The sequence below is a fragment of the Vespa mandarinia genome, chromosome 6 (assembly GCF_050613455.1).
Source record: "Vespa mandarinia isolate Hongniang chromosome 6, ASM5061345v1, whole genome shotgun sequence".
Taxonomy (NCBI): Eukaryota; Metazoa; Arthropoda; class Insecta; order Hymenoptera; family Vespidae; genus Vespa; species Vespa mandarinia.
The window spans coordinates 4,804,440-4,818,216 of NC_140815.1; the positions used below are offsets into that span (position 1 = coordinate 4,804,440).

Sequence of the window (13,777 nt, forward strand, 5' to 3'; positions counted from 1 at the left end):
GCAATCACGAATTTTACTATAATAAATTATCGCTCGTTTTTACTTCAACAAAAATTGCAAATATTCCATTAAATCGATATTTTGATGAAAAAAAAAAGAAGACAAATACCTGTCGGAATAAAAAGTTCAAGCTTAACGGACTACTTTGTTATAATTTCATTTCTTATAATTTGAACTTTTATTGACTCTATCAAAAAGAAATGAATGAAATTTATATAAATCCATCTGCTTAATGTAAGTACCATGAAAAATCAATTTCATTATTATCAATTCCTGATAAAATTTTGTCAAAAAATAAAATATCATCGTACAGAAATAAATCTAAAATTAATATCTTTGTTTATAATAATCCATAGGAATATATGAATTTGAGATGATCGAAAATCGAAGAAAATTCTGTGGCAAACATTTAAACCGGACGGATGTATTATATTTAAATATAATATAAATACATACGAAGATGTCCAATTATCCAATAGCTTTGAATAATATAATACTTAATGATGGATTTAATTCTCGACTGACATCTGCATTTTCTCACAAACAACAACAAATTGAATCCATGTTATATATGATACAATAATATATGCAAACTATGCACCTACGTATACAATGAATGTCATCGAAATAATACCCTATACGACTATTAATTGCAAGTTTCAAAAGATAATAGAGCCACACTGATAATTGCGTGGATCGCCGTTAACTAAACCGAACGTTATAATCGTTTTCCTTTATAGCAACTATGCGAATATCTCGTTATTATAAGTGGTTAAACGCTGCCGAATTATTTTTACCAAATTATTACAATTCAATAGATCATAATGAGAAACTACATATCCGTTGAAGGGAAACAATTTCAAGTGAATTGAACGTATTCATGAAAATATATATCTCGTAAAACGAGGTAACGCTTGTTTCGTCCATAGCTAAATCATAGAAAAATATGATGCCGTAATAATGCTATGGCAGGCAATACTTTCGATGAAAAAAGATAGCTTTTACGAGAAAAGAAAGTCGACTTGTGCGGCACTTGAAGAATGACTTCCTTAAATACGTTTTCTCAAAACCTATTAAAATCGAAACTCTTTTCAAAAGTAGTTTCTTTAATTTCAGAGTTTAACGATCTCATAAAACCGTTAATACGGGATAAAAAAGAGTTCACGATAAGTACGATAAATAGAATATATATATATATATATATATATATAAAACTCATTTTTTCAAAATTATATAAGGACATCTATTATACCAACCAACCATACATCCATCCCCAATACTTTCTTCTTCCGAGACGATCGCGTATCACCAATACGCGTAATTCACACGATTGCCTCGATAGTTTTGATTTTTACGAAAAATGAATCAAAATACTCGTCTCGTTTTTCTTACAAACACCGATACATTTTCCAGCAACGAACGCTAATATACTCGTGGTCAAGTTTTATCATCCACTATAATTAATTGACTCATAGATATATATACAGGTCACAGACCATATCGCTTTTAATTGGAATGAAAGACTAACGATTGTACAACGTGGTTATTTCAATTACGAATTTGCGTTGGCAAATGAAAAGGAACGATTAGAACGCGTGCAAGGACGAGGACGACCGAGCAATTAAGTGAGATGGAAACGGCACGATGTCAAGCTTTTATTAGGTAGAGAGAACGTCGAAGGTAGATGTGCAATATTTCGTGGTGTAGAATATGATGATTACGATAACGCGTTGGCGTGCGTTAGTCAGAACAATGGAGTCGAAAGAGGGGAAATAAAAGAAAAGACATCGAATGAGAGATCAGGAGGAAGATCGGGAGGAAGATCGACAGAGAGGGATCTAGAGAGGGATCGAGAAAGGAGGTTCCGAGAGGTCTCTCGAAGAGTAGCGCGTAGAGCAGGTCGGCCGGTAAGGGCTCGTTCATAAGCGAGAGACCTCTACTTACCGATCACGTAGCTGTAGCCATCCAAAGTGAGGACACACTTTCGCGTATTGGCGGAACTCGGAATGCCGGGCACTTGTTTGCGAGAAATTCGCTTAGTAGGGCTATAAGAAGTGCCGGGGGTACTTCCGGCACCCGGGTCCGAATGGCACTTCTGCACAGGGTCTTTGCTTTGTCTAGACGTCATCGTCTTGTTAGACACCCCTTTTTCTTCCTCTTCTTCTTCTTCCTCTTCTTCTTCCACTTCTGTCTTCTCGACTCTTCTTCGTACCTTCACACCATTATGCTGTCCCCTTCTCCTCGTCTTAGTAGTCTTCGTGAGACAAGAGAGGATCGAATCGGGGAACTTGGCGTTCTCCACGGCTACATCTAGGCGATGGCGCCGTTCTCTTTGATTACCACTTGATTTTTCTACTTTCCTCTTTTCTTGCACGGAAAAGTAGAAATTATTACTGCAACGAATCCTCAATTGACTTTTCTCATGATGTCTTTTCTTTCCTTCTCACTCTTTATTTTCTTTCGTCTTCACATTGAGTTAACGACGGTTCGTGCCTTACGAAAGAAAACTCGTTTACTCGGCGTCGTCACGGAAAATTCCCACGCGCGCCATACACAAGGGTGCTATGATTCTTTTTATCGACAAGAAACATCGGTACCTGTGACGACCTTTCGAATTCTTCGAAACTGTGGGAATTTCGGTATTTTCGAGAAGTAAAAACTTCGTGTTTTACTCGAACTACAATGGACGGATATAAATACGCATCAGTAATTCGAATAACCGAGGAACAAATGTAAGGGTTCTTGTCGTTTTTTTTTCTATCGCGCTATCTCTCATTGTTTCCACCTTACTGCTCGCGTCCTTTTCTCTTTTAATATATGGGTGCTTCGTTCGAGAATACGTTCCTCTTTCTCTTCTTTCATCATCATCGACCATCACCTCCTCCTCCTCCTCCTCTTCCTCCTCCTCCTCCTCCTCCTCCTCCTCCTCCTCAACCTTCTCCTTCCCCGTCACTACCTTCTTCACGTTCTCCTCCTTGTCCTCTAGTTCGCTTCGATAAGGTTTCCGTCCAGCAAAGCGAAAAATATATGTTGCGAACATCGACCCCGTTACGCTTCACGGTTCGTTCGACCGACGTGAACTCGCGACCCGAAACTTCTTAGTACTTCTTTTTCCATCTTCGACGGAGTCTCACCGCGAGTTAAATTCTGTGCTACGTCCGGAGCTCGACGATGCTTCAACTATGCTCTAGCTCGGAGGCACTCTCGCTAAGTTTCCAACCGAGAGAGAAAGAAAGAGAAAGAGAGAAAGAAAGCGATTTCACTTTTTGTCCTCTCTCTTTCTTATATTTCCTATTCAAGCAGTAGATATATACTCGCGTTCGAAATCCACGCGAGACCCGTTCTTGCAGCATCATCAATCGTCCAGTCAGTAATCTTACGTCGTTGATCTTTCTTATCAGAGTACTTTTCCGTATTCAAAACCGTCATGCGATCGCTATTCAACGAAAAATATGGTATTTGAGGATCGAGTATTCTTTCAAAAAAATCAAAACGCATGTATGATGGTATAGATAGAAAAAGTGAAAGGAAGATAGATATATACCAATATATATATATATATATATATATATATATATATATATATATATATATATATATATTATATATATATGTATATATATGTATATATATACATTATCTATCGAGGGTGTGCGTGCTCGTTCTTACGATCGATTCCCCGTATCGTTCATATAACCCAATGTTAAAATTCAGTTTACCCGCCAGCGACAGAGGCGCTCTTTCGATGCGCTTTTCAAAGCTACATCAAATTTACTCCTCCGTAGCCCCTTTCGGAGGCTACCTTTTTCATCCCATAGCTCAGGAACGATTGAATCTTTCGCGATAAGAAACACTTTACGCGTACAAATTAGGTCGTAAATCGAAACGCAAGTATTGAGAATAAAAAGAAAAAAAAAAGAAAAGCAGAACTAATTCCCTTCTATAAAATCGTACGAGTAGAAAGACCGCGTGCTTGGCCGGACGCGCGAATCTAAGGAAAAACGAGAACGCAAAACGCGTGTGACTCGAAGCGCGGTACCGCCACAACTGAACCTCCATTCGAAAGCTCCACCTCGTTCTAACCTCTCTCCCACCCTCTCTCTCTCTCATCCTCTTGCTCTATCATGCTCCAACTCGCCACTCGCTCTCATTCTTTCTCCCTCCTTCCCACCAAGTACCGTCGACGTGTACTTTCTCTCTTGCTTGCTTTTTATACGTCAGTTCTATCTCCGCACCCTCAGGTGTCTACGCCACTACCTAACCTCCGAGTTCGGGCTCGAAAAGCTCCCTTTGACGACCCTACTACCATCATCACCGATCCTCTTCACTCCCTCACAACTCAAACCCTTCCAACACTTTCTAAGCTAACGTATATATATATATATATATATATGGTTCTTACCATACATACGATCGATCGTTCTTTCGATCTCTTCTCTTTTGTTCCTGATTGGCATAACTTCTGTCCTTTCTCTTATATTCTTCGGAGGAATATCATAAAAGGAAAAAAAATATTCGACGGCTCATGATTGCGCGAAAAATTTTAACTCGAGGGAATGAAAAAGATAAGTCTGATGGAACGTACCATAGAAGATTAACACAAGCTCGATTGCAAAAGCGTCAAAGCAAAAAGGACTTTGGGCTTGCGGCAGGATTTCATCATGAAAATGAAATTAGATTTCGAATGTGATAGACGATGCTCAGTTTGTCCGTCTAATAAGAACTCTTTCTTTCTACTTAACTTAACTCATTGTTTTATTGCGACTCGATGACTTCTAGCGAAGTCAATACTCCTTGTCTCTCCTCTTGCTTGTTCAAATTACTTTTCTTATCGAAGTCTTTTGTGTATGTGTGTATACACGTATATATATATATATATATATTGGGTAAACAATCAGTCTGTGGGATCACAAAAAGGCTTTAATAAAATTTTCTCTTAACGAGTAGTTCGTAAATTGTAGCTAATAAAAATGCTTCAATAATTTCATATTATTTCTTCTATCGATAATCTTTCTACGATTATTTGGATTACTATCTTGTCTTCATTCTCCTCTTGAATTGTCGGTAGTATATACGAAGCCTCCTGCTTCAGTCGTTTCTTTTCTCTATTATCTCCACCTACCTACATATCTCTTGAACTCACTTCGTATATAGTTTCATCTTATATTTTCTCTCTGAACTATTCTTTCACATTTTCAAAGCTCCGTCAGTCTCTTAAAATATACTCATTTCGTCGATAAAGTATCTAAATAAAAATAAAGTTCATCTTATTGTATTAATTAAAACCGAGCGATTAAATCCGAGCGATAATCAAGAAGATCATTACTGAACTTGGAATATAATTAACGTCTGAAGAATAATCATGGAATATACATTGATTACAATTAACTGATATTAGTCTTGAAACAGCTTACTCCTCGTTAGTCCAGCTTTACTACGACTTTTGCTTCATCGTTGCTGATTAATGTGATCATATCTTCTAATACATATCATTCGTGCTATCGAATTCCCAACATCCTTCTTCTACCCTTCTTCTACCCTTACAAATCCTTTAGCCACAACGGGTCGAGCAATCGTTTAATCAAGTGGAACATTCGCATCTTTCCCGAGGGAAAACTTGAAAAATTCAGCACTACCTGGACATCGAAGAAGAATATCCAGTTGCTTCATCCGTTTTATCTTCAAAATATGGTATGTCCTTCTGGTGAAGGGCTCTATAGAGTACCTCGTAACTTCGACCTTCGCAATATTAAAGCTCAACCATCCTTCCATATATATAATAACACTATATATATATATATAGTATTGCATACATGTAGTATTGCATTTCTCATCTGAAATAATTACCTACTCTTAACGATCCAACGAATGTTTAATACTAAGAGATTCATGAAATCTTCACGATTATTTTTTCGTCGTGAAAATTTTCACGGAATCATCGCTAAATAAAAACTAATCCTAAATTCAATATGTAACTTCATAAAATTACGTGATATTTGACACTATCAATTTATAATTAACAAATAATAATTCACGTAAAAGAAACGTAATGTTTTGTTACAAAATAATAAATTATAAAATCAATGTTTATTGAAAATATAAAAATAAAATTAAAACGAATGGTGACGAGTGAATATAACTTTAAATTTCATCATACAATTTTCTTGTTTACGTATTACTCAGCACATTTCGTTTTCCTAGAAAATATATGAAAATTGTCGTCCCGAATGCCGAATAGTAAGAATAGAAATACGAAGATACATAAAGTCAATGCAGCGAAAACATGTACTACCTTCTTCACTTTTCCACACATCAGGACAGATTTCCATGATTTTGTAGGATATGTTTCGTGTGATTTTCATGCGAGAAAAGATACAGTCTCTGAAAAGCGAAGATAATATTTTGGAAAAACGATCGAATAATAGTAACCCTCACTTCAAGGCAAGTCTCGCTTTCAATGGAACTTTTTATGTTCTTCCTCTTCAAGAACTTTGTGGTTTTCTTCGAACTTTCCAGAGACGTCATTCCGATCCAACCGCTCCCACGTGCTTCTACTCTATAAAATTTACGTTTAACTCTTACTATTTTACATAAGACGATAATCCTGTGAAAGTTTCGAAATACACTTAATCCCTTAGAAAAGATTCTTTTCTGTAAAATGATAAAGAAAACAAGGCCAACTTGTTAAGGTTGAAAATTGTCAACGATTTTTCTTGAATTTATTATTATTAAAGTTCATAACAGCTGAGAACAATAAGCAAAAAAATGCATGTTCTTTATCGCAATATTTATGAAAAAAAAAAGAGAAAAAATAAATAAATAAAAAACAAAAAAAGCAACGTAACGAATCTGTGTAAAATGGATTCGTACTACAATATCAGCTTTAACATTTCCATTCTTTGGTACAAAAGGAAAATATTACAATACGTACTTATGTTTTACGTAGCGAATTTATCAAGCTACGAGGCGGAACTTGAAAAGAATCGAGGAATTCCTTTCTCGCGAGTAACATATTTCATCCGATCGAACACCGAGCTAACTGAGTTCGGTTTCCTAAACTCAGTTCGTGTTACATTTTTATTCGAGTGACTTTTACGTGCGAATTATCCAATATTCTACGCTCACCGAGCGCCACTGGACCGTATTACGTCCTCGTACGTCCCTCGATCGATACCTCGATTATCTAAATCACCATAAAAGTAACCTACCTCGTCTCACTATCGACGTAGAAGAAAAATATCTTTTACTATTGATCGCTATAAAAAAGTTTATTGTCGACTGATTCAAATATGTAGGACGAATTAAGTCGAGAAAATTCCAAGTAGAATCGCACGCTTTCTTTTTTCTCATTAACGTGAGTACCAAGGCGCACATTTGAAGAGTAAGTCACTAACACTCGGAATACCTCCCTTGCAATGTTCTTGAGACGGACCCACGTGGATTCTTGATAAAAAAAAAAGCTAGAGTAGATATACATTTACCAGGACGTACGTCATTCACGATTTAGAAGAAAATGTAACAAAGAAAAAGTTTGCCAAACTCAAAGCCGACAGGAAATAAAACAAAGTAGGTACACCGAAATAAAATAAGAATAATTTTATTGCATTGCAAACTTGACATATATAGTCATTATTAGGTTTAGAGATCGTAAAGTCAAGCTACTATAATCGGTTAAATCCATTTGGAAGGAACTTCAAATCCCAAGGGCATAAAAGTTTTCGAATCTCGTCACCGTCAAACGTTCGTGTATACGTCCGTACGTAGATCCGGGTGTTCCGTTTCCGTATATAATAACGATGTTGAGACGTTTTTATCAGTACGACCCGCTAAAAGATATGACCCGAGATAATATGGCATTTTGCCGTTTATCACCGAGTGCACTTAATGGCGACCGTTGCATTAGAGCACTAGACCTTCGATTAATGCATGAATTAATCTATCGTTAAAACGATCAAGAGAAAAAAAAGTGGCAGGACGGTTGCCGATAAAGAATTTACCTTTTAAAAATCTTTTTTTCGTATCTATCAAAAATGACATCAAAAAGTATGAAAGTATGAAAGAATAAAATTAACTATGGAACATGATCGCAGATCTATTTTCTTCCAGCTATGTATATAATTCCATGGATATTATTTTTTAAACATTTTTACGGTGCATGGATTTCCTCGAAGCTTTTAAAAACGATATTCGAATAATGTTAAACTCATAAAATCGAAATTTCACGATGATAAGAAATTAACTATCGAGCTTTCATCACAAATCGTACATTTACTATAATACTCTCAAACCGATTGTACCAACATTATCCTGATTCGCTTGTCTGAACATCTAGTTTGTATCTTACAGCGAGTATACGTTTTATCTAGTATCGGGGCATTAATCTCCTTTAAGAGCAGGATAAGCTTTGTCTTCTAGAAAAATACTCTCAGCTTGCACAAATTTATAGCCCAAGCAACATTTTATCTGACTTATTAGCGAGTTCGAAGGTGAATAGGATCGATGCGTTCAAGATTATAAATGGGGCAGGATAAAAGTGAAATGGTCAAAATTTCGAATAAGTTGATAATTATCCGATTGTTTGTTTTAAAATTTTATTTTAACTCGAACTTATAATGATACATAAATACCGCAACTAATATGCAACGACGTATACGATTATGCGAGAACGTACGGACTACATGCGACATATGCATTATACACCTATCGACTTTATAATGCAAATTCAAATGCTAATATTATCAAGAGTTGTATCAAGTTAAAGCTTTCGAACTAACTTCTCCATGGTTGTTGTAAATATACAGCAGCGTCAAAAAATCATTTCCTCATTATTATAATTAACTCGCAAAAGCATTTATGAAACGAATAGCTTTAGATCAACAATCTGCTACTATATGTTTCCTTTGATTTCTTCCTTTTCTTTTTCACGATTAATATTTGAAGATAAAAAAAATGATAGTTCGTTAGAAAAACATTGGAAAAAGGCAAAATGGCAAACGTTAATCGGTGATGACGTTTATATATGAATCATAACTTAATTCAAATAACTAATACCTAAAGCTCGGTCTAATTTCATGCAGTTTAATTTCACCAAGATTTACTGACATTCCCGGTTACCGTTTTAATCTCAGTCGGACTTCTAACGTTAAATACTATTTCTAGGAAAATTGTCACGAGACATTTCACATTTATTATATTAAGAAATATTTAATGAACATTTCTCAAGCATTTGAAAATAAATCGATGCTCGTCAATGGAATTTCGAATTTTTCTAATCTTTCTTCTTTTCAAAGTAACGTGAATTTTATGTAAAATTTAGAAATACAAGTAGAACAATATGTTTTGCTATACGATGTAATATTGCGAGAAAATCGTTAAGTTATAAACAAATGATAGAATTTGAACTTTTTGTATGAAAAATACCGACGTCTCGATACAAAGTGTGTCATAGATATCGAAAGAATGAAAAAATCTAGGACAAAGAAAACGTGTATACACTTGTGTTTGATTTTGCAGCACGTTGCCACAAAGTACCAATGAACGTATGCGATAATATCGAAACCAAAGAGATCCTATCGCATATTATAATCGATATTCCACGAAGAAAATTATGATCTAACACATGACTAATACTAAACGGTGACTACGCGTGACTTGAATATATATGCGTGATTGCATTAGACGGGCAATTACAAGAAATAACCGATTTTCCACGTTTAATATTGTAAAATTATTAAAAAGAAAAACGTGTACCGCATAAATTTCCTTTCGATCGTGCTTACTTCTCTTTATAAACTAATACACTTACGCCAAGATATCACGAATATCCCCGTTTATATTTTCCAACATTTTTAAAGTAGATATCTTTCGTGCGAAAAATTTGTTCCTCAATCAAAATTTTACATACAGAAAAGAAAATGCAAAGTGATAGATAACTAATATTTTCACGCTACCATTTAAATACTCACACCTTCTATATCTTATCCTACGACATACATATGTCGTTTAATCGCTTTACATATCTTCACAAACCCCATCCCACTCCATTTTCTTCTTCCTCCTACTATAATCGATAGATACGCCGAAAGCGACGGAAGTCCATAAAGTCGGCAAATAACGTGAAAATGTCGTTCCTAAATCCATCCTATAGAAATTTTATCATCAAAAAAGGCACATTTTATAAAATCAATATCACAAAATATATTTACCGTATTAGTTATTTATCGCTAATATTATTTCACCTAGAAATAATAATCACTTATCGGATATAGAGTTTTAATTAAATTTACGAATTGTATATATATTATGTATATATATTGTATATATATATATATATATATTCTAGCGTTTAATATCTACCATATTATTGAATTTCGAAATTACGATCAAACTATAAAGTGTTTAATATAGATGGGTATATATCAAATGTAAAATCTATTTCTGATAAATTTATTTCTAATTGTACTATCAATTCTTCTTTTAATTTCTACAATCTTTCAATTTCTTCTACTAATTATTCCGAATAATGTTGTTTCCTTGATTAAAAATTTTAATTGGAAAAACTGAAACAAGATAAAGTTACCAACGTTTGATTACAGTTTTCTACCCTATCGCGATATGTTTCCCATCGAACTTCCATCATATTCCACAATTGCAGCAGATTTGTAGACTTGTTGAAGACATGCGCTCCCTGCTTTATCGACCTCTGCCGGATATTACTACAGACACCAACATTTCCGTTCAATCTCGAGGGAATTAACAAAAAGGATATTAACAGTTTACAATGTTTAAACGCCGCATTTCCTCCTAATCAAGTACTTTTTATTGCTACATCGATTATTGAACAACCTACGTTGAATTAATCCATACACACGTAAACACATGAAATTTAAATTACAAAAAATTAATTTACATTATTCAAATTCATATAATCTTTCGTATATCGATTTGTCGACGTTCATCTTTACCCATAAAAAGCCTTTCGAAATTTTATATAATCGCATAAATAGTATTAAATCGCGACAAAATCGTCAAACTCATCGTCAAGTATAAAAATCAAAATTTAAAAATCGAGATACATATGTAAAGAGATACTTAGATTATCCTGACTGAATCGATTCACCTTTAACGTAAGTACTGTTTACGTTTGAAAGGTCAAGATCATGACTTTGACGATCTCTTCTCTGGTAAAAGACGTAATACATGATTCTTTGTACGAGTAAAATGTGTACACGAACGAAACTTAATCACATACATAATATACTACAAATGCAAAAGAATGATTTATCAATGCCATTGGCATTTATTACGTAGCATCATGTCAATCATTATTCTTTACTTTTCATCAATGTCAGTAATCATTCGAAAATTATTAGTCTATTCGGATAATTTATCGTATAATACTAATTGAGTTAATATATGTACATATCAGCAAAGTTTTATCTTCTTCATACGTTTTCATTATAATGTGTATCAAATACTAATGCGTTTGTAGATTGTAATCGTATTTACGATAAATGGAATGATATACGATTTACTACCACATGTACGTTCGAACGATCCTTAGACTAGTCTGTCGTAGATTTATATCAAGCAAGGTCAACAAGCGACGGACAGTTCCTCGTCCTGTCAAGTTTACAAATACGATCTATTATCCTAGGTCACGAATCCCATGATCTCAATGTCGCACAAGACGAAAAACTAGATAGTTCTCGCTAAACAAAAAACAAAAATGATAAAAAAACAAACAAAATGTGCATTTGCATTTCCGTTCCGAAAAGAGAAGAACTTGACGCGACAATTTATCAAATAAAAATAAATAAATTTTTCTTTATATCTCATTCACGAAAAAGAAATCTTTATATCTAACGAGAAATTTAAAAGTCTTATTTGATATTTAATGTCAAAAGTCAAATATCACCTTATATCGCATAAAAATTCCCGAAATGATCTTCGAAAAAAATTTTACAGACTGCATCAATTGAATTCACTTGAATCATGTTGATCTTGCTATTCCACTTTAGTTAACAAACTGCCGATTTCCATTTTCTCTATCTATATTTAAAACCATAAACAATCTTCTTTTATCTTGTCTGCTTTGATTTCGCCCTCTCTCTCTCTCTCTTTCTCTCTCTCTCTCTCTTTCTCTCTATTGTAAAAATAAAAATAAAAATGAAATATAAGCATTAAATATCTGTGTCAAATCTCAAATATGAAAGCTTACTCGAAAAAAAGAACTTCAAAATTTTTCAGGAAAAACTACAAGCCGCTTTAAAAGCGTAAAAACCTCTCGACCTTTGTGTTAAATACTAGACGAGAGTCGAGTTTAACGAAATAACGTGAAAATTATCCTAGGAAATAATCCACCCGTGATATGTAAATTTTTTTAATTTATATAAATATTATTACTATATTTATATAATATTAATTTCACGTTAAATATGTTAACTCTTTCAATTACTTTACAATATATAACATAATATTACCAAAAATTCACAAGTTATGAAACAAATGAAACAAACAGCACATCAATATTTTCAATAACGATATTTTTAAAAATACGAATATAAGATATTGCATTTGACGTAAAAGGAACATTATAATGGCATTTATTAAAATAACAAACGCGATGCGATTTGAATACATCTTTTCTCGGTGCTATTGAATTTTAAAATTGTATCGCCATGTAGGCCATTCAATCCCTTTGTAAACAATCGCGATCTACAAAGCCTTTCCTCGCTATTAATTTTGCGTTGAATTCGTATCACGATTTCTCACAATTTAATTTTTATCATGAACAACCATTGTACTTTTCAACGACAGCGAGACAATTACTTGAAACAATAGCGATGATTGAAAAAAATTGATTGCATCGATGAAATGAATTTTCTATTTTGACGAAAAACATATAGATAGATAAAATAATAAATTTTTTTGATCATACGTAACGTTGAATCATTCCATCAAAGGGAAAAAATTTACGATATATATATAAGTTTTATAGATAGGTTTATGTATTTATATGGACTTTCCTTATATACTTAGTATAAAAAATGAAAAAAATTCAATGTTTTGATAAGACCCTTTCCATTTATAAAGTTAATCTCTTACGAAATAAGAGAAAAATTGATTGCATTGACAAAATTGACAATGTTTCTTCGACTCGATAGTACGAACATCATAAAAGTATCGCAAAAGAACTATATATTAACAAAATAAAGGCAAGTACTTGGTGTTGAAGTGCCCGAAGGAAAACTACTCTTAAAGAGAATCTACAAAAATGAAATTAAAGTTGTCGATGTGTAGGAAACAGGAAACGGTCTAAAAAACAAAAAGAAAGAAAGGTAGAAAAAAAGAAAAGAGAAACAAAATGCCTTTCCTTCGGGGCGCAATCATCGCCCGATCCAATTTTAGTTTTAAAAATACGCGTCTATCTCTTCGTGTCTCTTCTAATAATATACAATTTATTAAATCGAAAAAAAAAACCGTGATAATATTATCGTTTAGTAGTATCGTAAAGATCAGAATAAAATCATAATAATCGTTATATGTTATAGCATAGTAGTGTAAATGAATTAAATTGTCAACTAGTATAGCGTTTATATAAGTTCATAACGCATATAGTCACCTAATTCATAACATGCATTAGCTCCTAGTAATATCTTTTCTAAAACTCGATTAACCCATTATCCTATTAAAGTTTAAAGCAATTATATGACCTCGATGAATCTATACGCATATATACGTGAACGATTCCGATTCTCTATCTGTGCATTAATAC

At 33.7% G+C, this 13,777-nt stretch overlaps 1 protein-coding gene across 12 annotated transcripts in view; it reads right to left on the reverse strand.

Moving 5' to 3' along the window:
• LOC118440883 (dual specificity calcium/calmodulin-dependent 3',5'-cyclic nucleotide phosphodiesterase 1) overlaps positions 1–13,777 on the reverse strand; it is a 66,289-nt gene that overhangs the window by 33,183 nt on the left and 19,329 nt on the right. For 4 of the 12 annotated variants that reach the window (XM_035864581.2, XM_035864577.2, XM_035864576.2 and 1 more), the window contains exon 1: positions 1,945–2,886. The exons of 7 other annotated variants lie outside the window; for them this stretch is intronic. In XM_035864581.2, the coding sequence (XP_035720474.1) occupies positions 1,945–2,128 (184 nt within the window). In that variant the 5' untranslated portion in view covers positions 2,129–2,886. Of the gene's footprint in view, positions 1–1,944; positions 2,888–13,777 lie in introns of those variants that run through there. One more of the 12 variants, XM_035864575.2, reaches the window with a different exon arrangement.